Genomic DNA, 26642 nt, shown 5'->3' on the forward strand with positions numbered 1-26642 from the left:
ATAACACCAGCGAAGTGGACAGTCCTGGCTCTGCTCACGGTGTGCCCCTCACTGTGCCCCTACCCTGCCTGCGCACAGCGTGTTTCTGTTTACTTGATCTGTTTACATCTCTCCCTTCCTGTCTGACTGCATGTTTCTCAAGGGCAGCAACTGTCACTTATACATCTTTCTCTCTGCAGTATTTAGCATATTTGACATATAAAAGGAACTCATAATTGAAGACATCAGCTGTGTTAAAGTGGGGAAAAAATACTTAGCGTCAGACAGACCTGGCTCAAATTCCAGCTCTGCTACATACCAGCTGTGTGACTTGGGGCAAGCGATTTAATCTCTTTGAGCTTCAATTTGCTTATTGGCAGAGTGAAGGCAGTAATGCTTACCTTTGGGTTTGATGTACAGATAAAATGGGTTCGTGTGCGATGAACACCTTAATCTAGTGTGTGTGTGCAAAGAGCCTGCAATGTTTCTGGGCCACAGTGGGGGTCAAGGGGCCCAGATTCTGTGCTGAGCTTTGACACAGTCCTAGAACAAGCTCTCAGCTTCTGTGAGTCACGGTGCTCTCCTCTATTAGGAGAAAGTCTCACCTCCCAGAACTGCTGAGCATTTTCCATAAGAAACAACACACACAGAGGTATGTGGCTCACAGTAGATCCTATGGCTCCCTCTTCACACCAAAAGCCACTTGCAGCTGTAGCCACAGGGATGGATGGTAGCCAGCACTTAGGTCTATACTGAGCCCAAACCAGACTCAGACTGGAAAGAGTGTGTTAGTCCATGCTCCATCACTATACCACACATCCAAGACTATCAACTTACAAACAGAAAAGGCTTATTTTGGCCCACAGTTTCGGAGGTTTTGGTATATGATCCGTTGGTCCTATTGTTTTGGGCCTGTGGTGAGGCGGGCATCATGGAGGGCAGCAAAGCCTACTCACTTCAGGGCCAGAAAGGGAAGGAGAGAAAGACAACCCCACAATCCCCATCAAGGGCTCAGCCCTGGTGATCTAAGGACCTCATGCCAGGTCCCACCTTGGAAGGGTTTCACCACCTCTCAGTAGTAACACAGGCTGGGGACCAAACTTGTAACATGTCACCATTGGGGAACATTCCAGATCCAACTATAGCATATGTATGGGTACTGGCAGTCAGGCCCAGCCTAAGGGTCTTCCATCCAGGATCACAGGGATAGGAAGCTAAAGAACTGTGTTAGCTACTTTTCTTGTTGCTGAAACAAAATACCTGACACCCAAAGTTAAAGGGGAAAAGGTTTATTTAGCTCACAGTTCACAGAGGTTTCAGTCCATAATTGTCTGGCTCCAAGGCTGGGTGGATGGCGGACAAGCATTGCAGAAAAGAAACAACATGGTGCCCACAAGGTAGCAAAAGCAACAAGGGACCTTAACAGCATCTTTCTGTCCCTTTTATTTTATGCAGATTACTTAGGGCAGGTAGCACTCACACCCTTAATCCTAGTGCCCTTGAGCCTAGCATTGCACCATGAATCAATTCAGAAAAAGCTCCACATATGACTGCATGAGGCTTTGGGGGATATCAAGACACAAGTCATAACAAGGACTCACCCTCCACACCGAAAGTTACATGGTTCCAAGGTGCCTGTTTTCTCCCCCAGCAGAGAGTGTCCAAGTCTTTCTAAAAAGATAAATTGCCCTGCAACAACAGTGACAAAGAGCAAAATGCATCCTTCTGAATCAGGATGTTCTGTGATGTTTATAATCGGCAAAGTCACCCAGAACAGGACAGAACCCAGGCAGTGCTGGAGAAGCAGGCCAGACTTGGGATTCCAAGGAAAAATCATCTCTGCCCAGCTCCGGGAGAGTTGGGCCTGTTTGGCAGGTGTCCCTGAGCGGGCATTTTTCCAAAGTTTTCCAGTGCTGGTCCCTTAAACACCTGTGGGAACACAAGGCCTTCTGGGCAGTGGGTGTTCTCCAGCCTTTGCTAGATCTTCTGCAGGTCCTCAGGCCCGAAGGACACAGGCAGCAGCTCCTGGACTGTTCTGACCACATAAGTACCATCTGCTTTGGTCATGTACACGGCCCAGTCAGTGCCAAACTGGAAAAGAGACAAAGCTAGCATGAGGGAGGCAGCATGGCTAAGGGGTTAGGAGGGACCTAGGTTTGAGTCTGGCTTTACAACTTACTGTCAAATGATTCTTCCTGTACCTTGGTTTTCTCATCTGTAAAATGGGATGACAATAATTGTATCTGGAGCTTGAAGAGGAGCAAATGAAAGAATGCTGATAAGCGCTTAGCATGGTGCACAGCACATTGAGAACCGGCCATAAATACTCCACCAAGGACCCACTAGAGCTTTATAAAAATGGTATCTGGCCCTCAGAGCCAGACTACCTTCTGCTATGACAAATGACAACTAATACTGACTCCACTTGTTTCTCTTTTACTCCTCACACCAAGAGAAGGCGCCACACCTGCTTCATTACACTAGATAATTGCACTTGCATTATTTCCTTACCCAACCTCGGACACAAGTGCTGTTATTATACTTATTTTACTGTTGAAGAAAGCAAAGCTCAGCAGGGTAAAATCAGCAAAGACGAGTATGTCTCCTGACCTTTCTCCTGCAATATGAGGAGCACCACTTGCTTGCTGTGACCTCAGGCGAATGACAACTATTTGGGGCTCAGCGTCTTGATGTGTAAACTGGCTTCAGAAATGGAAGAAGGTACTAAACAGTGGGTAAGTGGAGGGTTAAATCAGTGGGCACAATGCTGAGAGCCCTAGAGTTGGAGTTCGTAGGCCCAGGTTCTACCTGGCTAGGCATGGTGGGTTTTAGGCATGGTTTGTGGAAAGCATATGTGTGCAGACACTGACACATACTAGGTGCTTGGTTAGTGGCGAGCACACTCTGATTGTGTGGAATCCCAGTGACTGCTCAGGCCTGCAGCCTATTGTTCTCCTGTGCTTTGCCTGAATCACAAAGTTATTACCAGACACCATCAATCTTCTGGCTCTTTCAGAGTTGATGTTTTAAGGGAGGGCATTTTTCCACTTGGTAGGCTGTGCCTGAGGGTATGGGCGAAAGCTGAGTGCTGGTGAATTTCAATGCCAAGTCTGTGGTCCCCAAGCCTCATCTCTTATTATTTGCATTTTGTTTTCCCTTTGCCTCTCCCTCCTCCAGCTTTTTCATCGCCTGCTGTCATTTGCCAAGATCTCAGCTGTTTGGAGAAAACAGCAATGAGCCGTTGGGCCAAGTTAGGGCCTGGGGAGCTGGAGACTCTGTGCTCTGTTGTGGCTTCCTGACGTGACCTTAGACATTGCCACTGCACTGGGCAGCTGTGTCTGCCTCTCTAAAGTGAGATGAATTCTGTAGTGCGAATCCAGTGCCTTCAGGGTAGCGTATCTCATCTGGATCTGGGAAATGCATCCTGCAGACTGCTTGGTTTGCAGTCCTGGCACGAAGCAGAAGGAGATGGAGGTGTCAAAGCCTCCAGATGCCCTGAAACTGAGGCATAAACACAAAGCTAAAACAATCCGCTTTCCTCCAAACACAGCTCCAAAAGCAGGAACTCTCAAGGAACAAGCAGCTGCCGTACAATAAAGTCCTGCCCCGTTTGCTTATGATTTTGCCCATTGTAATTTGGCTGATGCATTAATGAATGGGCATAGCTGTGTTCCAATAAAACTTTATTTACAGAAACAAGCAGTGGGCCTACTTGTGATCTAGGGTACCTTCTGCTGCTCCCTGTCACTCAATACATTTTTCTACTATTGTTCTCTTTACTCTCAGAAACCCTGCTGCTTGTTTATTTTGCTTCCTGCACCAGGTAGTGAGGCAGGGCCTGGTCTGTCTTGTACCCAGAGCTGGATCAGTCAGTGAGTGCCTGACACCAATGACCTTCACTCAATAAGTATTTGCTGGACAAAGGAATTGTTTCCAGTGACTTATGCAGGCTTGGGAAAGCCTAGGAGTCAGCTAGCAGACCAAACAAGACAGGGACTGTGTCTTCTTGCTGGCCATTGCGCATCTTTCCTGCAGCCTGGGATATACATTTATCACCATTTACATTCCAGGAAGAAAGAGAAGCTCTTACCTCTCTCATCACTTGCCTGCAAGCCCCGCATGGTGAGATAAAATCATCTTGCAAGTCACTGGGGAAGCAGAGAATTGAACTTAGATCAGTCTGTCCTAAGGTACCAGGACATTTACTAAGATTTGGGTGTTGAGTCTCTGCCCTGTCCCAGATCAGGTCAGACCCTGTCAGGCAGTTCCTGGTCCACAGACGCTGAGAGGTGACCTGGTGACTTTCTACACATCACACAGGGAGGGCATTCTATAAGCAGTGTGCACTTATTGCCACCCACATCCTGGGGTTAAGGAAGAGCTGTCTCTGGGTTTTCAAGAGATGGCTCAGTCCGGCTGATGACACAGAATACTGGATGAGTCATATAAAACAAAATGTGGGAAGATCACATAGTCAGAGGGAACAAGCCTTGCCACCAGTGTCAGAGAGAATAGAGGAGGTGGCATTGGCCCTGTCCTTGGAAGAAAAATAAAGTTCATCCATTGCCACTTAGCAAGCAACTACTATACCAGGTATTTGACATTCATTTGGTTTTCAGGACAGCCTGAGTGTCAGAATGGTCATTTTATGGATGAGGAAACAGATTGAGTGAGGTGAAGTAACAGAGATGTTATTCTGAAGCCCAGGGTTTTTCTGTGTTGTAGGGAAAAGGAAACAAACAGTATGTGTGCAAAGGTCCTGCATGTGAACCAAAGAGAAAGTTTGGCTCCTTGGATCTGAGAAATCCAGGAGGAGAGATACTCACAGCGAGGGCTTGTATGTAAAAGTTCAAGAACTCACAGGCAACCCTCCAGCTCTGTGGGGGACAGAGGCAGATGGCCAGAGAAGGTAGGTTTTCCTGTAGGAGCCTCCATTCCTGCTGCAAAGCCAGAGGTTAAGCCAAGAGCTTCCATCGTCTTCGCCCTTCTGGACCCAGAGCTTTGCGAAGTCCGTGGAACAGCATGTGATTTAAATTTGACTTTTGGACTGGGTTTTCACTTTGCTGACTATGTGTGACTTATTTTAACCCATCCAAGGCTCATTTCTTTGTCTATAAAAGTCAGTAATAATGTCATCTACTTTGTTGGAATGTAAGAGGGCAAACAATGAGATAAAGTGTCTGAAAGGCTCTGAGACCTTTAGAATGCTATATACATATTGTTATGGTCTGTACTATTTTCTGGATACTTACTCCCTTACATATATGAGCATTGTCATGATTTCAGTCCTTTATCACATACAGTTTATTATATACTATGTGCTCTATGTATTACAGTTAATCTTGCTATACCTTAACAACAATTGTTATATCATTTCATATGTGTCTAGAATATGCCAAGTATCCTGGAGAGCAATCTATATGCATGATCTCATTTTAGCTGGCAAATATTTATTGAGTAGCTATTGTGTGCCAGGCACTGTCCTTGGTCCTGGGGGAATAGCAGTGAACAAAACAGAGGAAATTCATTGTGCTCAGGAGTTTATAGACCAGTGAGAGGAGCCGGATAACCAGGAAAACCATCAACCAACCAACTGCTCACCAAGCGAACAACTAACCAAACAACCACCATCAAATAGAGATAGGCAGGCATAGAGGCTATGATAGAACAAAGCAGCAAAGGGGACTAAGCATAAAGAGGTACTATTTCACCTTTTATATGTGGGGGCCCTATCAAAGAATGTTTCTGCTCGATGGAAAGGTGGGGTGCTCTCTGAGCATGCCTTCAGCTTCAGAAGAAAAGCTCAGGGCAACACGAGAGGGTGGGACTCTCACAATTACTGGGTAACAGCTGGTGCAGCCAGAGCCTCTTATAAGGCCTTTGGAGGCTGGAGTGTACATTTTCCTTTGTCCTACCCATGTTGACCAAGGGCCTGAAACAACAACATCAATGAAGAGTCCCTGCCTTCAGGGACTGCACAGAAGCTCTGGAAGAAAGGCTGGCTACAGGAGAGGTGCTCTGAGTGAAACTCAGTCTCCCTTCTTTGACCTGTTAGGCCCTGTATGATTTGGTTCCTCCACAGCCTGCTACTTCCTTTCTCAGCCTGTCGCTTCCATGTTTAACTTCCCAATGGACAGCTCATTGGGCAAGATGACCTGCAATCATGCATGCTACTAGAAAGTTGGATTTGGCCTGGCATTCAGCCATCAAAAATCACAAGATGGTGCACACAGGCAGCACAGCTCTGAGAAGAATAACAGCTTATGCATACACTGAACTACTGTGTGACAGGCATTGTGCCAGGACCTTATATACATTAGCTCATTTAATCCCTATAAAGTATGCACACAGCCCAATAAAGTATGCACACAGGTCTCATCACTTACATGCTTTGGATACTGAAAGATGAAGCAAATTACCCAGGGTCACAGAGCCAGTAAGTGACAGAACCAAAATTTGAACCCAGAATCTGTGTTCTCTGCCTTTAGCATTCTGCCTGCAGTGACTTTAAAGGTATCCTTTCATGAGACCCCTGAATAGCTCAATCACTAGATTATGCTTTCTTTCATTTCACAGACACAACATCATGCTCAGAAACTCAAGCACAAGCCTGAGGTTGAGAGTAGACTGGGATTTGAAACCAGGCCTCACCAACCCTGGAGCCTGGGGTTGTAACCATCACCCAACACTCCTGCCAAGTGTAACCTAAAGAGCCAGAAGGAGCACCAGGATGTGGCTTCCAGGCCTCCTCCTTCTCCCTCTCCCCTGTCCTTCACCCTGCCCACCTTTCACTGCGTATTGAAGGTTTTCTGTGATTTGTGCTGACCTTGATCACATGCTGAGGTCATGCTTATCAGGCAGGAAACCTGTTGACTCTGAAGAGTGCATCTGGGCCCCCAGCAGAGCAGACTCATCGCTGCAAGCCAAGTCCACCCTTGCTCTGCAGACACCTGCACCTCTCCTGGGTACAGTCTCCATCCTTCGCGATCTCAGAGGGAATCTCTGGCTGTTCAGCCCTGTCCAGTATTAACAAGGAAGCTGGCATTTCTTGTTCATTCTCTAAATCCATGGTCTCAATTTAACAAACCATTAATGCAATAATGACTGAGTTTCTGGCTCAGGGGTGCAGGTGCGGGCTAAATATCCAGAGCAGAGCAGTTGGATGTTGGGGAAAATGCGAGTTTTGTGTCACTAAGGACGTTAGCTAATCATTGCTAGCAGTACCTGGTCATGTTTAAAAGTAGATAATGACCAAGAGAAAAAGCCTGTCATTTGGAAAATTCTAACAAAGCTGGGCTACTGTGCCATTATCCTTTTGTTGACTTTGGTCTCTCCCCAGAATATCATTATTTTCTTGGATCAGCTTTGAAATTGAGTTATTTTTCCCCTCTTCTCATAAAGTGCAACTCATATCCTGATCTCTGCTCATCTGCACAATATGTTCCCAGCACAGCTTCACTTATTCTCCAAAGCTGAAGGGAAGCCAGGACAGAGATCAGGTGCAGAGTGGCTCTCAGGAGCTGAGGGCTTTCTCCCTTAGCAGGCCCTTGGCACAGGTCACTCAGAAGTAACCCTTGAATAAGCTGGAGCACCTCTGGGACAGACTGCGGCCAAGTTCACGGTCTTAGAAAAGCCCCATGGGCTTGTGTCTGTTGCATGGCCCCTGCCAGCCTTGCTCTAAGCCCCTGCAATTCCACTTTCAGCATTTCTGCAGGAAAGGGCTGAATCTCTGGCTCAGTAAAGCAGTAATTCACTCACAATGTGACCCATGTGGCCAAATATCCCCAAAGACCAATAGCTAATCAGCCTTTGAGGGTGGGTTAAGCATTTTTATATCATTTTCCCTCAAACTGGTTTTTTTTCCCCCTTAAACTGTTAACTCACCACGAACACTGCCTCATAGAAAATGCATAGGTGCATAGAAAAGGAATTCACTACTGAAAAATTAAATTAGCCTGTGTGGTGGTGCATGCTTGTATTCTTAGTGCTCTGGGAGATTGAAGTAGGAAGACAGCTAGTTCAAGCTCAGCCTGGGCAACTTAGTGACTCAGTGAGACCCTGTCTCAAAATAAAAAAATAAAAAAAGAGCTGGGAATGTAGCTCAGTGCAAAGGTCCTGGATTCAATCTCCAGTACTGCAAACCAATCAATCCATCAATTAAATTGATGGATTGATGGGGGTCCAAGTTAGGAAAAGAGTTCATTCATACTTTTGAATCTTGAAGCCGGAGTATAGGTCCAGTGCCATCAAGAATCCAGTATGGTCACTTGGGGTGAGCCAATGGGAACTAGGATATTTATGTTTGGGGCACAAAGAGAACTGGCTAGGGTTCTTGTTCACCCAGAAGTAGGGCTGGAGTATGATTAGTTTGAATCATAATTGGTGATTACCTGGCTTGTCTTTATATCCTAGTTCTGAGCATTAGCGTATGAGGGAGATAACAGGGCTGAGCAGCTCATTCTGGACCCCACATAAGCTCAAGGTGGGTGGGGGAGAGAGGATCTGGCAACCTGGCATAGCATGGCACAGTGGAATGGGCCATGAGTGAGACTCTAGTATCTGGATTCTATCCTAGTTCTGCTCTTAGGAAAGCTGCTCAACTTCTCTAGATCTCAGTTTTCTCAGCTATAAAATAGGGGTAGAGGCAAGGGAGTCCATACCAGCTGACTTTTGGTTCCCTCTAGCTATGGGTTTTTTCCTGCTGTGTCTCTGGGGGATTATGTTGTACTCTGTGTTGTTGTAGCAGAAACATACTATACATGCCCTTGTGTTAGAGTTATTTTCCCTGTTTATCTACTCCATGAGCTCAGAGTCTAGTAAGGACAGGGTCTATTTTCTGCTTATCTATTTTTTTTTTTTTTGGTACCGGGGATTGAACTCGGGTCCTTGCACTTGCACAGCAGGCGACGAAACCACTGAGCTAAATCCCCGGCCCTCTGCTTATCTATTGATCTTCAGCACTTAGCCCAGGGTCCTATACCTGTATCCAGCATACAGAGAAGTACACACACACACACACACACACACACACACACACACACACACACACATGCAAAGAAGTACACAATATACATGCATCTGATGAATGAATGGATGATTGGTACATGGGGGCTGTTGGTTGAAGCAATGTATATCATCACTGTGACGTGCCTGTCCCACTTACCTGGAGATAGCAATAGCCCTGAAGTCCTTATGCCCTTCAGAGATGGCCTTCTGGATTGCAGTCCGTTCAGCACAGATGCCCAGTGCATAGCAGGCATTTTCTACGTTGCACCCTGGGAAGAGAGGAGAGCCTGTTGGTCTGGCCACAAAAGCCACTTCCTACTGCATATGTTGTAAAAGACTCACCCCATTCCAGGACAGGGGGTGGGGGGAGCTGAAGTATTGGGAGACTCTTGGGCCATTGTTCAGTGGCCTTTCCCAAGAATGCTTACTGTCTGCATTTCTCCAACATCTCCATCATGGTTGGCTGGCTCCAAGGCAGAAACAGCCTGATGGAAGGACATACTGGAGGAAAGCTGCCAATGGGGTGTGGTCCAAAGTGACCTGGGAAATCTCTGGGTCACAGATTGCTTGCCTATTATTTCCTTTCTGTCTTCCATAGATCAGAAAGTGAAGGTTGAAGGGTGGGACAGCTTTGGCCATATGGTTTATGTCATAGGAATGGACATATGACAGAGTTGTCTATTTGCCCTGGATCAACTGTCTACTCTGAATTGTGATGTAAGAGAAAAACAGAATTCCACCATACTTGAATCACTGTACTTTGGGATCTTTTTGTTATGCCAGTATAACCTACACCTGCTGAGAGCTCTCTGTCCTTCCTTTTCCTGCTGTGGGATTTTATTACTGTTATACTTTATTCCTCTACCTTGTATATTGTGGTGGTGGGTATAAGGTGGTGGGGGGCAGGTACTTATTTAGTTTCTGACCCCTTAACCAGCAGAGTCACACCTGGACCCAAGGAAGAAAGCTATGAAACACTGTGAAACCCTGATTCTGAGCTGGAAGTGGTGACTGGGTGGAACTCTGGGTTGCCTCCTTTTTATGGTTTAGATCTAAAATGTCCCATATGTCCCCCAAAAGTCATGTGTTTGGAGTTGGGCCTGGTTGGAAGAGGTGGGTCACTGTGGGCATGACCTACAATACAAGAGTATATTACTGTTCTGGGCTCCTCTCATCTCTATTTCTGCTTCCTGGCTGCCATGAGGTAAGCTGCTTTTCTCTACCATGCCCCTCCACCATGCCATTTCTACTTCAGAGCCAGCTGACTGTAAACTAAAACCCCAATACCATGAGCCAAATTAAACCTCTCCTACTTTAAGTTGTGGGCATCAGATATATTTTCCCAGTGATGGAAAAGCTGACTAACACAGATTTTGGTACCAAAAGTGGGGTTGTTGCTGTGACTGTACCTGACCACATGGTTTAGAGGCCTCTAGAATTGGTTTATGAGAGGAATTTTTGAAAGTCTGGAGATGTCATCTAGAGAAGCCTTAGAATACTGTAAATAGACCTTGAGGAGAGACTCGGTTCAGAGCTTGGAAGGCCAGAATATAGATAGGAATGTGGACAGCCTCAGGAGGTTTCAATTAGGAATAAGGATAATATTGGAAACTGGACTAGTAGCCATGCATGTTACATTCTAGAAAAGAATTTGTCTGCATTTTGTCCATGTCCTGAGACTTTGTGTGAGGCTGAATTTAAAGGTGGTGGACTAAATGATTTGGTGGAAGAAATTTCAGGGTGGCCCAATGTTCAGGCTGTGGCATGAGTACTGATGACTACTTTTAGCCACATTTATAGTAAGAATAAGAGTAAATAGTAGAGCCAAAAGTTGTGAAAAGTTTGCAGTTTGACCAGAAATGAAGTGGCTGCAAAGTTGGTGCCATAGAGCATGGGTGCTGAAAAGGTTAACATTAAAAACAAGTCAAGTACTTTGCATCAGAACAATAGGAAAGATGCTTGAAAGCATCTCAGGAATTGGCCTGACCCTTCCCTTTGCAGGCTTAAGTGTGTAAATGGGTAAACTCCTTTGAAAGACTTTGCTTTGAGAAGACAGCCCCAGGGTGCTGTCTCATTGAGGGCCACTGAGGGAACTGCTTCCTCAAGTTCAGCCATGTACTCCTGAGCCAGGTACTCAGAGGTCACTGCAGCCATGATTCAAAGGCAGCTGACATCTGTTTGAGCCAGCAGCAGGCCTTGGCATCATCCACATGATGCCAGTTTTTCAGGGATGAAAAATCCAAGAGTTGTAGAGTCACAGAGGTTCACACCCAGATTTCAGAAGAAGGCTTCGGAGGCTAGACAAGAATTGTGACAAGGACATAATCTCTTCCAGGAGACTCTGAGAGGGTAATACCTGAAGCTGTGAGAGTGAAGACAAAGTTGCAATGCAGATTCCAGGAAGGTGGAGATGCAAGGGATGTGGAATGTCTGCTGGGGAAAGCTATAGACAGTGAGTGGATAGAGCCAGCTCAAGAGATAGGCCATGGGCTGCAACCTGAAATGCCATAGGGGTGGGATTACCCAAACCTTTTGGAGTTCACATCTCAGTGCAACCTGCCTTAGGTGCTGGACATGGAACTACAAGATTTAATGTTTTCCCTGCTGGGTTTTGGTCTTGCTTTGGTCTGATTCTTTTCTATCCTCTTATTCCTCTATTTTGGAATGGGAATATTTATTCCATACCATTGTATATTGGAAGTATTTAATTTTCTTTTTGATTTTCACAGGTCCTCACAGCTTGGAGTCTCAGAGGAGACTTTGGATTTAAACTTTTCAGCAATGATAGAACTGTTAAGACTTTGGCAAATGGACTAAATGCATTTTGCATAATGAGATGGACATGACCCTTCTGTGGGCCAAGGGTGGAATGTTACGGTTTACATCTAAAATATCCCTCTTTAAACTTTAGTTTCCAGGAGATACTGAGAGACACCAATGACCAACCTGCACGTGGTGCCTGCTTCAACTCCTGAGAAATGACTCCTCCTGCTTGGACACAGGAGGGTGGAAGGCCAGCAGGGTCCTGCCCAATGTGTTGGCCACCACAGATTAAAGCTGTTACCACACATACATAAAATAAAATAAAATAAAATGTACCCCAAAAGTCATATGCTTGGAGGTGGGACATGATTAGAAAAAGCAGGTCACTTGGGACATGAGCTAGAAGGGAATATTCTGGATCTGGGCTCCTCTCCTGTCTGTATCTGCTTCCTGAATGCCTCAAGGTGAGAAGCTTTGCTCTGCTGTACCCTTTCACCATGCCATTTCTACCTTGGAGCCAGCTGACCATGGTCTGAAACCTTCAAACCATGAGCCAAATGAAACCTTTCCTCCTTTAAGTGATAGGAAGGCTGACTAATATACACTCTTAGGAAAATGGTAAGTGGGTGCTCTGTGGGAAGAAGGACATACTCAAATACTGGCCAAAGGGGCAGAGACTGCTAATTGTCCCACCAACCACTCTCTCAATAGACTCCACCTGGCACATGGACAGCTGAAACTACTTTTCCCAGCTTCCTTTGAAGCTTCTTCTAGTTCTGAAGTTTTAGCCAATGGAGTGTAAGCAAAAGTGATAGGTGTGATAAGCAACTTCTAGTGACATTTTTAGGAGAATACTGCTTGGCTTCCACTTAATCTTTCCCCTTCCCAGGGACTGAGACATGGATGTGAAGATATGGCAGTTTAAAGTTGCAGGTGGGGGGTGCTGGGGATTTAGCTCAGTGGTTCCGCCGCCTGCCCTCCAAGCGCAAGGTCCAGAGTTCAATCCCCAGTACCAAAAAAAAAAGTTGCAGATAAAGACACTAGTCAAGGGCTTGTGGGACATATAGACAGGGATTCTGATCTCCAGAACAACCTTGCAGAACATAGCAGTACAGCCCATATGCCCTGACTGCAGCTCACCTCCCATCTGCTGGAGAGAAACAGGCAGCCATCTTGTCCCATCACTGGATTTCTTCCATTCACTCAGTCTGTTCCTCACATGCCCCTTTTCTAAATCTGAGTTTTCACTGGGACTAGGTCATATTTTGTTCTTCCTGTATTTATCAAATTTAGAAACTGGAAGCCGGGCATGGTGGCATATGCCTGTAATCCCAACATTCGGGAGACTGAGGCAAGAGGATTGTCATGAGTTTGAGGCCAGCCTGGACTACGTAGTGAGTTCATAGTGAACTCATAGTAAACTACATGGTGAAACCCTGTCTCAAAACATCAAAAAAAATTATAGAAACTGGTCATTAGTTCCTTATGTATTTTTCTATCCTTCATTATTTACACTGGCACATTAAGAGTGGTTAAATTTATCATTTAGCTCATAGTTCTCAGGATCTCAGGCATTCCTGTCTAGAACTGATGGATCTCACTGGAAAGTCTACCGTCGGCTGGGTGCTGTAGCTACAAGTTCCCTGCTGGGGTGAACACTGGTGTGTTCACAGCTGGGCATGAGAAGGCTGTATGGTGTTAGCTGGGGACAGGTTTGGAATTCTACTTTGGGAAGAAGGATGGTTGTATATACCGGGAACCAAAGGTAGACTGTACTGAGCATTGATTATTCTGACAACTTAGCATCTCTCTGTTTCTTTCTCTCCCCTACCCCACTTTTGGTGTAACTCATCTCATTTTCCAGCATGTAAGTCAGAGAAGATCAGGTGCATTCAGGGTGATATGGCCATAGATCTCAGGACGTCATTAAAACAGAAATTGCCACCTCTTCCCCCATAGCCTTGCTATTGGCTTAAGGATGAGCACCTGACCAATCAGAGATTTTTCCTATGTAGAACTTCATTTCCTTTCTGAGACTGAGTGTGGGCCCCCATGTTTCTATTCATTATGGAGGAGACAAGTACAAAACAGTGAAATGCAAGACAATGAATAAGAAATGAGATGAGAGATGGTGACAAAAAAGTCTGATCTTAGGCACTCATCCGTAAGGTCTGGTTCACTCCAACTCCTCCCATGGTATACTGACATGAGCCTTGTATAATGCTCCTTTTATCTACCATAATTCATGTGTATTTCTACCACTTGTAGCCACATAGAAATCAGCTAACCCAGTGGGGATATAGGATAGGGAGCAATCAGGAAAGAGCTACCTTGAAAGCAGTGGTTAACATTTATTGAAAGGCTTTGTGTGAGCTACTGATACAGTCAGAGAACACCACAGGGACAAAGGACAAACAAACTCCTGAACCCTTAATCTATTACTCATTAAAAATACAATTGCAGGGCTGGGGATTTAGCTCAGTGGTTTTGCCACCTGCTGCGCAAGCGCCAGGACCCAAGTTCGATCCCCAGTACCACACACACACAAAAAAATACAATTGCATAGGGCCAGAGATTTAGTTCAGTGGTTCTGCCACCTGCCTTGCAAGCGCAAGGTCCCAAGTTCGATCCCCAGTACCAAAAACGACAACAACAACAACAACAAAAGCATACAATTGCATTTTCTTCTGAGGCGGCCAGTCAGGGACTCAGAAAGCAGTTTCTGCTAAAACCCATGACTCTACTCTTGGACCTACAAATGCCTAGTAGAGAAATAAAAACAGAATGAAGTTTGACTTTCATATTTGTATCCTCTCTTTCCTTAAAACTATGAATAGAGATGTGATACTTATTTAGGAAAAGTGGACAGAACAAAGTTTATTAGTCTTAAATTTACCTACCCTTTCTCAATCCCCCTTCAAGACTGAGGCCATCAAGATAAAAATAACTAAAATAATTTTCAGGATTCACAGGAATGTCCAGTTATCACCCTTTACAACATGCAGTTCCAGAACTACCCCCACTCCCCACTTACAGTGACACCTAAAAGTCTCCAGCCACTGTCCTCAACTGGTAGTCACCCGAGTCCCAGAAAGAACAGAGCCTTCATAACTGAAAGCACCACAGAGTCAATCACTGCTTGGGGCCAGAACCGCCCCTCAAGCCATGAGGATTTCTCTGGAGCCAGGAAACCAGGAAGAACTGACATGGTGATTGACTGGCCCCCAGCTCACCTCAGTGCCCTTATAACTGGCCTTGTGCTTTTGTGAGTGGGCCAGTCTGAACCACTGGATGAGAGTGTGGCCCCTCCAGCTGCTCAAACTGGGGATTAACTAATGGTCAACTTGGAATGCCCAGCTGAACTGACTCAGCGTGGTTTGGGCATGGAAGACCCATGAGGATTGTTGCCAATGACATAAGAAGAGACCTGGAGGAGAAGATCATTTGGTGTTGATTTTCTAGGAAACTTGTTGTGGTTGGTTTTCCTGATGCGGACTTGGCTGTTCTTGTCCTCTGAGGAGCTCGGGTCCTCGCTGTTGCTGGGAATGACTTCTGTTCTTCTCAGGGAAGTCCTGATCTTCGCCTTGAGTGTCGGTTCCTAACTCCAATGCAGATCCCTCAGCCTGGTGGCACAGATCCTTCACCCTGCACCCCTCCCTCCCCAGCTCAGTTCTAGCTTCTATCACTGGCCTTTGGACCTTCCCAGTTCAGATCCTTCATACAAGACACTGCTGTAGGCTCTAGGCCTCTGGCTGGGCTCATTGGAGAACACTGACTTGGGCTCTAGGCCTTCAGCTGGACTTGTGCAGGACATTGCCATGGGATCCAGGCCCTCAGCTGGATCCTTCGGGTCTCTAGCATGTGGTTAGATCTCTTGGACTCCTCTGCATTTGACCTATAGGGTGAATACTATAAAATAATCCTATAAATTATGTGTCCTGTATTAAATCTATTCCCTTACAAACCCTGACTACAACATCCCCCCCGCCCACACACACACCGGTACTGAGTTTGAACCCAGGGCCTTTGCACTGAACTACATCCCCAGCCCTTTCTTTTATTTTTTTATTTTGAGACAAGGTCTCACTAAGTTGCCCAGGCTGGGCTCAAACTCCTGATCTTCCTGCTTCAGCTTCCCAGAGTGCTGGGATTACAGGCATGTGCTACCACTTGTGGCTTCTTACTTTCTAATTAAATCTTTTGCCTGTAAATTCATACTGTCATTTTATTTATTTTATTTTAAAGTAAGGAATATTTATTGAGGGAAAGATAGCTCCTGCCTGAGAGGGACAGGAGGGGACATCGGAAAGTGGGTTGCCCCCATACTATCATTTTAGCTTTAATTTCCATTATCACTAGAGCATGGACCCACACCAGCTGGTGACATTATTATGATAGTCCCTTTCCTGCTCAGCCTCTCTACTTGACCGATGAAAGCTGAGTGAAGAAGTGAATGAGTCTCTCTTCCTCCCCACTTGTCTCCCCAGCCAGGTTCCTGATTCTATAGCTGAAATGACTTCCTTTAAAAACCTCTTGCCTACCTGCCCACCACTAGCAACTTTAATGCCTCCTTCCCAACTTGTCTCCTCCTCCTGGATTATGGTCCCTGCTGGCCTCACTGTCACTCCAGTAAGCCTGCCAGCCCTGGCCTTCCTGCTGCCTTCCCATTCCTGACTCAGGGCTGACACTTCTCCCATTAGACATGATTAACACAAATCCTGGGTTCTGCTATGTGCTGTTACAGTCAATTGCCACCCTTGCGGGAGACCCAGGTCTCTCAGGAAGATTGCATGGGTCTGTGTTGAAAGCTCAAAAAGAGTCATTTAAAGGACCCTCCCTTGATTGTATGTGAGACATCTCAAAGGACCAGTTGAGAGGAGAGGCTGTTTCCCAAGGGATCACAATCACTGATTCCACTCCTCAAAGGAGCTTTGCAGGAACAGCCCAAGGTTCTGTTCAGCCCTGGGGCCCTTCATCCTACTGGCCCTGAAGATTCTGGGTCCTCTTTGAGGCTCAGTGCTCTCAGTTGTGAAATGATAATGACAGTATTGAGCTTCAAATGGAGCCACCCATGAAGTTCCACACTGACAAATTAAGTTATCTGACTTTCCAAGAAATCCAGAGAGGTGGAGAATAGGCAAATTACCCAAACAGGCCAGTTTCAACTGGCAGGAAAAAGAAGCTGTCTTAATCCTTACACAAAAGATGTAAGCTGATGTTATCCGATCAGCTATTTTTCTGTCATCTGTCTCCCTGCCCCAACTTGGTACAGGACGGCGAGTGTCCCCTCAAAGGTCCTTGTGATGAAGGCCTGGTCTTCACCAGGGTGGTGCTACCGGAAGGTACTGTAGTCCCCTGAGGAGATGAGGCCTTGTGTGAGGTGCTTAGTCATTGGGGACATCTCTTCAAGAGAATTGTGGGAATGTGATCTCTTCTTTCTTGCTGGTTCCTGGGTCATAAGGGGCATGGTTTGCACACCAGGTGCTCCTGCCATAATGTGCTGCCCTTGCCAGAGGCCTATAGCATGGGGATACTTGATCTTGGATTGGAACCTTGAGAATCATGAACCAAATAAACCTTTTCTCTTTATAAGTAAATTGCCTCAGTTGTTTTATTATAGTCAGGCAAAGCTGACTATTATACCACCTTACGAGGAAAGTAGCTTTGAAATGACTTATCTGATTTTTGTCATTTGTGTCTGTTTTCCTCAGTCTTTCTCTACCTATAAAACCAAGAGCTCTACTCTGCTTATCAAAACACTCATATATTTCGTGAACTAAAATGTTGCCTGATTCAAGATCTTTAAACTGAATTGCTGTAATTTTGTCTGTTGATATCCTATGTGAACATGGCTTATCCCTCTCAGGTCTTTGCTTCAGAAAAGCTTCCTTGATTGCCCTACCTAAAGCTGCTTACTCCTTCTACCATTTCTAAGACTCTCCATTCATTTATTCTGCTTTAATTTGCTTAGCACTTAACACTTTCCTGACATGTCTCTATTATCTAATTCCTCCATTATAGTGTGAACCTCCTGAGAGCAAAGACTTTTCTGTGTCCTGTGTAGCAGTATGCTGAGGCCCTGGGACAGTGAGGATCTTGGTTACTGTCATGGACTGAATATTGTATCCCCTCAGATCCACATATTGATGCCCTAACCCTTTGTGTGATGGCATTAGGAGGTGAGGACTTGGAAGGTAATCAGGTTTAGACGAGACCATGAAGGGGGAGCCCCCATAATAAGATTATAAGAAAAGAATCCCATTTTATACTAAGGTGGACTAATAAGAGGAAGACATACCATAGGACTCTCTCTGCCTTGGGAGCACATAGTAAGAAGGTGACAGAGATTGGAAGAGAGTCCTTACCAAGAACTGAACCTGTGGCACATTGATCTTGGACTTCCTGGCCTCCAGAATTACGAGAAATTGATGTCCATTGTTTAAGCCACTCAGACTCTGTTTTTTTGTTATAGCAGCCGAACCAACTAAGATGGTGTCTTAGTCACTTTTTCATTGCTAAGACACAATACCTGATACCCACAACTTAAAGGAAGGAGAAATTTATTTTGGCTTACAATTATAGTCCATGGTCAGCTGGCTCCAAGGAAGAAAACAGCATGGCAGAGGGGCAGAGTGGAGGGAAAGCTGCTCACAGCATGGCAGTCAGGAAGCAGAGAGAGAAGGGAGGAGCTGGGAAGGAGAAATGTCTTTCCAGGTCATGTGCCTAGTAACCCATCTCCTCTGTCCAGACCCCCTAACAGCAAGTCAGCTATAGTGCCCCCATGATTCAGTCACCTTCCAAAAGCCCGCCTTGATGACATGGGGCTTTGGGAGGACATTCTTGATTTAAACCATGGCAGATGACTCAATGAGTCCATTGGATGACTGGAATTCCTCATTTCAGTGCTAGGTCTCTGAGATACAAAGTAGAGTCTCTTGCAAGTTCAAGTGTAATTAATGCCTCATCATTGGCGAAAACTGCAGGGGAGAGGAAGTCCACATCTCACAATCCTGAAACATCAAAACATTTTGTTTTGCTTCCCGAAGTCCAGAAAGCACATCATCATCCATCTGGGAAACCCAGCTCCATTCTTGGTGTTGTCTTTGCTTACTCTGAAACTCACACGAGAGACAGGTTGGGATAATGTCAAGTCGAGATCCATAATTATAAGCCTGGGCCAAGTAACAGTGAAATGAAAATGCAGATATTTCTCATGGCTGCTGTTTACCGGGCACCATGGCTGCCAGGTACTCTGGGATGCTATATCAATCAGTGCCCTGATAGCCGGCCAAGGTGAGTACTGCTGCAGCCCCATTTTACAGGAGAGAAAGGCTGAGGCTGGTGGCAGGAAGCCAGGGTGCACATGCTGGCCTGTCAGGTACAAAGAGCTGTTTTGTTCTCCATGGAATTCCAACAGGGCCTTGTTTTGGTGCTTAAGGCAGGGCTAGGGTGGGACATTATCATGACCCAGCCAGCCCAAGAAGAGTACAAAGGCGAGGGCATTGTTTCCACTCTCTTTTTTGAGATTAGAGCAGTGGTTAGCATACACAAGCAGTTAGGCATCAGAAGCTTCTGCAGTCCTCCTTCCTTCCTTTCTTTCTTCCCAGGGATCACAGGGCCTTACATTCTAGGCAAGAATTTTATCATTGAGCTACACTCCCAGTCCAGGTGTACACATTTTCTTTAGTTTGTTTTTGTTTTATGGTAGTGGGCTTTGAACCCAGGGCCATGGCACTGAGCTACATTCCCAGTCCTTTATTTATTTACGTATTTATTTATTTTGTTTGTTTGTTTTTGGTGGTACCAGGGATCAAACTTAGGACCTTGCACTTGTCAGGCAGGTATGGCACCACTGAGCTCTATCCCCAGTCTGCCTTTTTTTTTTCGTATTCTTTGTTTGTTTGTTTTTGAGACAAGGTCTTGCTATGTAGTTCAGGCTGATCTTGAAATCACTATGTTGCCCAGGTTAGCCTTGAACTTGCAGCGATCCACAGCACAATTCAGCTCTGGCAGCTTCCCACTCTAGTCTGTACCTCAATCATTCCCTGTTCCACAGCTGCAAATCCTGAACCCTGTTCCTTCCCTTCATGTCCAAACCTGCCCACCCAAGACACCGTCCATTTGTCCCATTCAGTATCTTTCAGATCTTCCTCCTTTGTTCCATCTGCCACAGTCCTGGCCTAAGCCATCCATTCATGTGATCCACAATCCTTATCCCAGGACCAATTATGGGACAGGTGACATGCAGACTGGACAAGTCAGTGATGAAAAAAGACATCATCCTGATGCTGTTCCCTCTGCTCCAGGCCTCCTTCAGATGAGCAGTCCTCAAACACCACTTTTATGTTACCCTTCTCCTCAGTAACATTCCTTGGCTCCCTATTTCCTACCTTTTCAAATCTCAGTCTCTGCTTGACTTTCAAAAGTCCTCCACCAACTGCCTCCAAATAACAACAACAACAGTAACGGCACCATTAATAGTAAAAAAGCAGCCTTCTTTTGTGACATCCTTATTGTGTAACAGAGGCTTAGTAGATGGGTCTGCAGATGCCCAATGGGTAACTGAAAGCAGAGTAAAGCTTGGCATCTGTCTGAATTTTTTTTTTTTGGTACCGGGGATCGAACTTGGTACCTTGTGCTTTTGAGGCACGCGCCAGAGCCACTGAGCTAAATCTCCAGCCCCTGTCTGCATTTTTAAAATCTATCTCCTTTAGTCCCTTAAAATTTGGGATCAGATCCTTGCCCAGTTCTGGATATAGGCATGCTAATCACTTAAGAAGTGTCTGTTTAATGCAAGGATTATTAGCCCTAAATTTGCCTAGCCCAATCATCCTCCTTCTAGATTGAAGGCACCCACAGAAAAGTACAGTAGCTGCTGATAAACCTGAACCAAGAGCCATGTTAATTTGAAAAGAGATTTTTAGCAGACAAGGGAAAAATAGTTACCTGGACAGAAAGCAGTTCTGCAAAATGATGAGCTTGCATCAATGGAATCACATTCCTGCTATCTTTCTCCTCCTTCCCTCACCTTGCTATTTCTAGAAAAGGACAGGTTCTCTGTCAACTTGGATGTGAAGCACTTCTCCCCAGAGGAACTCAAGGTGAAGGTGCTGGGAGATGTGATTGAGGTGCATGGCAAGCATGAGGAGTGCCAGGATGAACATGGTTTTATCTCCAGGGAGTTCCACAGGAAATACAGGATCCCAACTGATGTGGAGCCTCTCACCATTACTTCATCCCTGTCATCTGATGGGGTCCTGACTGTGAATGGACCAAGGAAACAGGTCTCTGGCCTTGAGTGCACCACACCCATCATTTGTGAAGAGAAGCCTGCTGTCACTGCAGCCCCTAAGAAGTAGACACCCTTTCTCTAATTGCATTTTTTAAAACAAGAAAGTTTCCCCACCAGTGAATAAAAATCTTGTGACTAGTGCTGAAGTTTGTTAATGCTAAGGGCAGGCCCAAATTATTAAGCTAATAAATATTATTCAGCAAAAAAAAAAAGCACAGTAACTAATTTCAGGATTTGCAGGGACATCCAGTTGCCAGCTTTTACAATGTCCAGTTCTAGACCCCTTGGAGGGATGCCTAGAAGTCATTATCCTAAGCCTGCAGTCACCTTGGATTTCAAGAAACCAGAGCCTCATAGACCATCCCATGATGAGGTTACCTTCCCAAGTGGGAGCAAATACCCCATGGCTGTGAACCGAGGCTGTGCTCTACAGCAGGAGCTGTCATTTCATGATGCGAACCCAACTGCCCCAAGCAGTGATGGCTCTTGCAGAATCTAGAACTGGTCTAGACCACGACTTGACAAGATTATCTATGGTGCCAGTTATACAATGCCCCACCCCACCCATGCAAACTCACAACCCTCACCTTTGTTCCTCTTTCTTCTAAAACCCAAGGTTGGAGTTGGTCCCTAGAAGACAAGATCTTGAACCTCTTTATATGTCCCCGAGGCATGGCCATGCTGATTAAAGCTCCTGTCCTGTTCTTCATCTCTGCTTGTGTCCTTGATGGGCATGTTGGGACCAGTGACCAAGCCTGGTCTACTGGGACCTTGGAGTCAGGGTCTTTGGCAAAAACTGTGCCAAGCACTTAATAGGCATTAGCTCATTTAAAGCTTCACAACTAGGACTGAGATTCAATATATTCGATGACTGACATAGCCCAGGCTCCAACCAACCAGAGCGGACGGTGGCTGCCACACCTTGCTGGGATGCCAACTCTGCTCACAGCCGTCTTGCAAGGATTGCTTTACAAACATGGAAGCTGCAGCTCAGAGGGTTGAAAGGTCTCTCCCAGGGTCACATCACAGCACCAGGACTCAAACCCACGAGCTGCTTATCCAGAGCCTTCACCTCCACCCTGGGCCTCCTAAATATTCCATGTGCAGCCCTTTCTCTGGAGACACTAGCCATTCTGTGCAATTTAAACAGCCACACTGTTCATTCCTTCCTTCCACAATCACCCCTTCCACAATCATTGGTTGAACTCCTATCTTGGGCTGTGCAAGATTCAGGGACCTCTATGGGGGCAGAAACTATGTCATCTCTGCTCTCATGGCATCCCTACCACCTGGCATGTGAGCTGACACAGAGTTGGTGTTCAGTGAGTGCCTGTTGCACGGATAGGTCAACGTGAGGATGAGCAAGACATGGGCTTTTCTGGAAGGAGCTCCCAGGTGTCACTTTTGAGGGAAGGTGTGCCTTTTCTTATGTAGGATTAAAAAAGAAAAGAAAGGCCTGGGTTGGAAGGGTGGCATTGTTGGTTAACTGACCACCTGTTTGTCCCAGCAGGATACCAGCCTTAATGCTGGAAAACAGGATGGAAGGCAGCCCCACTGGAAATGTGGCCTGGCATGCTGACTCCATCTACCACCTGTCCCTGGATGTCCTTCTGCTTCTCCAAACTCCCTCATCTCCAAGGGCAACTCCTTCATTCCTCCAATCAGTCCATCAGCAATAGCTAAGTGTCTGCTCTGGACCGGGCAAGTGATGGGGACCTGAATGGAGGAGGTCAGTGGTACAAAGATCCAAGATGCAACCTCTGCCCTGCAGCACCAAGTCCAGGGGGTGACCCAGAAGGGGTCAGTGGAGATGCTGAGGCAAGTGGGCTTCATGTAGCATCTATGGAGGATATGGAGGCTCTTGAAAATTCAATGGCTGATTCCATGTTTAAGGCTTTATAACGTTGCACATTGCAATGTTGTTGTGGTGCTAGTTAATGTTCAATGCTCATCTAAGCCACCCTGCCAGGCCTGTTTCTCTTTCTTTCTTTTTTTTTTTAAAAAAAGGATTTTGCTATATAGTTCAAGTTGGCCTTGTACTCCCTACGTAAACCAGGCTGACTTCAAACTTGGAGAAATCCTCCTGCTTCACTCAGTCTCCCAAGTGCTGGGATTACAGGCATGTGCTACCACATCTGGCATTCAGGGCTGAGTTTCAATGCAACACCAATGCTCAGTGATCCTTTGCCACCAACAGAGAGCAAGCTTTGGAGCCTAGGAGCTCTGGGTCTAGTACCAGCTTTGTGATATTGGGTACTGCTCCTCTCTGAGCCTCAGTTTCCATAGTGGCCCTGAAGGATTGTAAGGGTTAAATGGACAGCATGTGTCACCATCAGTTCATAAACCAGCATGCAGTCAAGGTTCCTTTTCTTGCTCAAAGATGTTTGAGAATCAGGTGACTCAAGAAACCATGGACAGAACAGCAACAGGCAGGAGACACAAACGCACTGTAGTTGCTTCCTGTCATCTCCATACCTAGTCCCCTGTTGTCCTGAATGAGAATGCCTCTAAGCTTAGCAGAAAGAAGTTAGAATAGTTGTTTGGGTGAGATTTGTTTACTTGTGTTTATACTGAGGATGGAACCCAGGCCCTCACCCAAGCTAGGAAAGAGCTTCTCTGAGAGTCACAGGTAAGTTTGTCCTCCCCTCCAGCAAGCCTCAAAGGGAAGCCTAGGGGCAGCTCCCTGCAAACTCAGGTTTCTCCTACCCCACTGCCCCAGGCTGCCACCCATTGCTGGACACCTACATGCCTTCTGGCTTCCAAGACCCTTCGCTGGAGCCACAGCTCCCTGGCGATTCTTTCTTTCTCTTCGAGCCATCCCCAGCACTGTGGGTCCAGGGAAAACTCCACCCGGGCCCTGGGCTCCACCACCAGCTACCTGTGACCCTGGGAAATCATGTCATCTCTCTGGGCCTCAGTTTCTTCCTCTGTAAATGGGCATACACCAAGGTCAGAGGTCACTGGTGAGGACTTGCAGATACAACGAAGAAGCTTCAACGGGTAGGCACAGAGGAGGCACCGGGGAGGTGATCCTGGGGCGCCAGCACCGGCCCCTAGCCCCAGGCTCCTGACTCTGGCCTCCCCTAGTTTCTCTGATCCCCCACCCCCCGCCCCCATGACAGCTCCCAGCCGGTCCGGGTCACATTGTCATCCCACTGTGGGGCAGGAGAGGCAGGGCGGCCCGGAGAGCGCAAGGAGAGGACAGGGCTCGCTCTTCGCTCCCTTGCGCACCCTCCTCTGACCCCCACCCAGGCTGCCAAGGAGGGGACCTGGCCCCCGCCCTTACCTGAGAAGATCAGCCCGTCTCCGGTAAGCAGGGCGGCCCCCACCGGGAAATGGCTGTAGGGGCAGTAGGCGGACTTCTTGGCTTCCCGGGAGGACAGCAGCAGGCGCTGGACGTGCTCAGGCTCCAGGGCGCAGGTGCGACGATCCTGGGCCATGTCGTCCAGGCCGGGGGAGCTGCGGGAAACAAGAGCGAGCTGGCCCGGCCGCCGGGAGCCCGCCGGGAAACGGTGGCTCCTCCCTTGGGGTGTGTCTTGCCCCAGGCCGAGCCAAGGCTCCCGGGTAGCCAAGAGCAGAGAGGAGTGTCCCATGCTTTGGGCCGGCGAGTGTCGGTGCTCAGGGGAGTTGTGCTCACGTGCGCCTCACACTCTCCCTGGGGACCACGCTCACTGCCTCACCGATGGCTGAGGGGGCGAGAGGGTTACTCAGGGAGTGACCACAGTGACACTGCTAAGGAAGAAGCCTCAGGGTGGGTGGGGGGAGATCTCCTTGGTCCAAGCTTCAAAAGTGGCTGAGCCGGGCTGGGGATTTAGCTCAGTGGTGCCACTGCCTGCCTCGCAAGCCAAGGTCTCAAATTCGATCCCTGGTACAAAAAAAAAGGATGAGCCCTCAGTTTCTTGAGTGACTTTTTCTCTCACTCATTGAAGGGATGGGGCGTGTCAATTCCTGAGTCAGAAGGTATGAAAAGCGGCAGGAAGAGGGAAGTGTCCCATTCACCTTCAGCTCCGCTGCAACCCAGATTTTTTTTTTCTTCCAGATTTTTTTTTTCTTCCAGATTTTAAAAGTATCTTAGCTGGGGCCGGGGATTTAGCTCAGTGGTTCCGCCGCCTGCCTCGCAAGCGCAAGGACCCAAATTTGATCCCTGGTACCAAAAAATAAAAATAAAAAGTATCTCAGCTGAAAGAAAACTTCCAGATCATCTCTTCAGTGCCTCCACCATTTTTTTTTTTTTTTTTTTTTTTTTTTGCTAGCAAAATAGACTTTGGATTGGTAGTAAAAGAAATGGGCCTGGCTCTACATGTACAAGCTTTGGCAGGTCCTTTGACCTCTATAGAGAGCCGCTCTACACTATTCTGGGGAAAAATCATCTCATAATTAAATTGTGATTAGGACTGTCTAAAGCCCAGTGTCTTCTCACCCTCGAGCTAACATAACTCCTTCGTCTCTGGTCAGAAATTGAGCCCTCAAAGACTTTTTGGGGGGGGCGGGGGGCGGTACTGGTCCTTGTGCTTGTGAGGAAAACGGCAGAACCACTGAGCTAAATCCCTGGCCCAGAAATTGAGACCTCAATGGTCCAGTGATACTGTGACGGTCAAGGGCAAGATTACATCAGCTGAAGAAGTTTTGGTTCTTTGAGAACCCAGTAGTAATAAAGGGGGGGGTTCACCTGGGGGAAAGACAGATACATTATTGTTGTGCCAAGTGAGCTGATAAATCACCAAACACTGGGACCAACGACAAAGTTAAACTGAAAGGAGTTTATTCACTCGAGTGGACTCCACTCCCTAAGCGAAGTGAAGCCCTGAGTCCAGGAACAGCACAGTTTATATAGGGTGTTATAGCAGCATAGCTTTTATAGGTGTTATTTTAAGAAGAGAAGTTCAAGGATAAGTTAACATGTTTTTGACTAGTTGCAAAACTATTTTTCACAACTCAGCTATCTTGCTGTCTTGTCAGATTAGGGCAATTTACAGTAAAGGGAGGCACCAGGCACTATACATCTATTTTATAAGGGGAGGGGCATGAGGGGAGTTTATCTACAGGCCAAGATGGCCTTTCTTGGGTTTATCCTGGTCTCACACTTATTAGCCTATCTTGTCCCACCTACTATTGTGCGTGTTGGGTGTTTTTTGGTACAGGGGATGAACTTGGGACCTTGTGCTTTGGAGGCAGGTGCTGGAACCACTGAGCTAAATCCCTGGCCCTCCACCTACTGTTGTAAGAATGCTTTGCCAATCTCACTGTCCTCATCAGGTAAGATCCTTAGTGACCTAAGATTTTTTATCAGCATAGGATTACCGCCACCTTATTGTGCACACCCAATAAATAGTGGCAAGCTCAGAGTGTCTTTGTCTTTGCCCACTCTGAGGCACTGACCTCCCAGCCTCCCGTGGATTATGGAATTATGCAAGTCTCTGTTGTCGTCTTCTTTACCCCTTGCTGACCCCCTTTCTAGGCAGATCAGAGGATTGATTGGCCTCTGATAGGCCTCTCTGAGCCAGTTTCCTCTTCTCTGTAGTAAGTGGTCATCTCTGTTCCATGTCCTGAGATTATAGACGAGCAAGAGCTTTGGGGTTTAATAGGCCCTGGTTTGAATTCT

At 46.6% G+C, this 26642-nt stretch overlaps 1 protein-coding gene and 1 pseudogene across 2 annotated transcripts; one reads left to right on the forward strand and one right to left on the reverse strand.

The window, feature by feature from the left end:
• Window positions 1-1252: 1252 nt before the first annotated feature.
• On the reverse strand, window positions 1253-24564 carry Cda (cytidine deaminase). 2 transcript variants are annotated; one of them, XM_004850469.3, is made up of 5 exons: window positions 24327-24564; window positions 9143-9254; window positions 4070-4127; window positions 2159-2194; window positions 1253-2070 (listed from the first exon to the last, which is right to left on the reverse strand). In XM_004850469.3, exons 1-5 carry the CDS (start codon window positions 24478-24480, stop codon window positions 1957-1959), a joined length of 474 nt encoding a protein of 157 aa, XP_004850526.1. In that variant the 5' UTR covers window positions 24481-24564; the 3' UTR covers window positions 1253-1956. The 2 variants fall into 2 exon arrangements, with proteins under 2 accessions (XP_004850526.1, XP_004850527.1); XM_004850470.3 differs by lacking the exon at window positions 2159-2194 and having other exon boundaries at window positions 24327-24557.
• On the forward strand, window positions 20720-21151 carry LOC110350459 (alpha-crystallin B chain pseudogene; annotated as a pseudogene).
• Window positions 24565-26642: the final 2078 nt, after the last annotated feature.

Source organism: Heterocephalus glaber, unplaced genomic scaffold (assembly GCF_053883595.1).
Source record: "Heterocephalus glaber isolate CG9 unplaced genomic scaffold, H.glaber_assembly_v1.0 deba00001452, whole genome shotgun sequence".
In the NCBI taxonomy this organism is placed as follows: Eukaryota; Metazoa; Chordata; class Mammalia; order Rodentia; family Bathyergidae; genus Heterocephalus; species Heterocephalus glaber.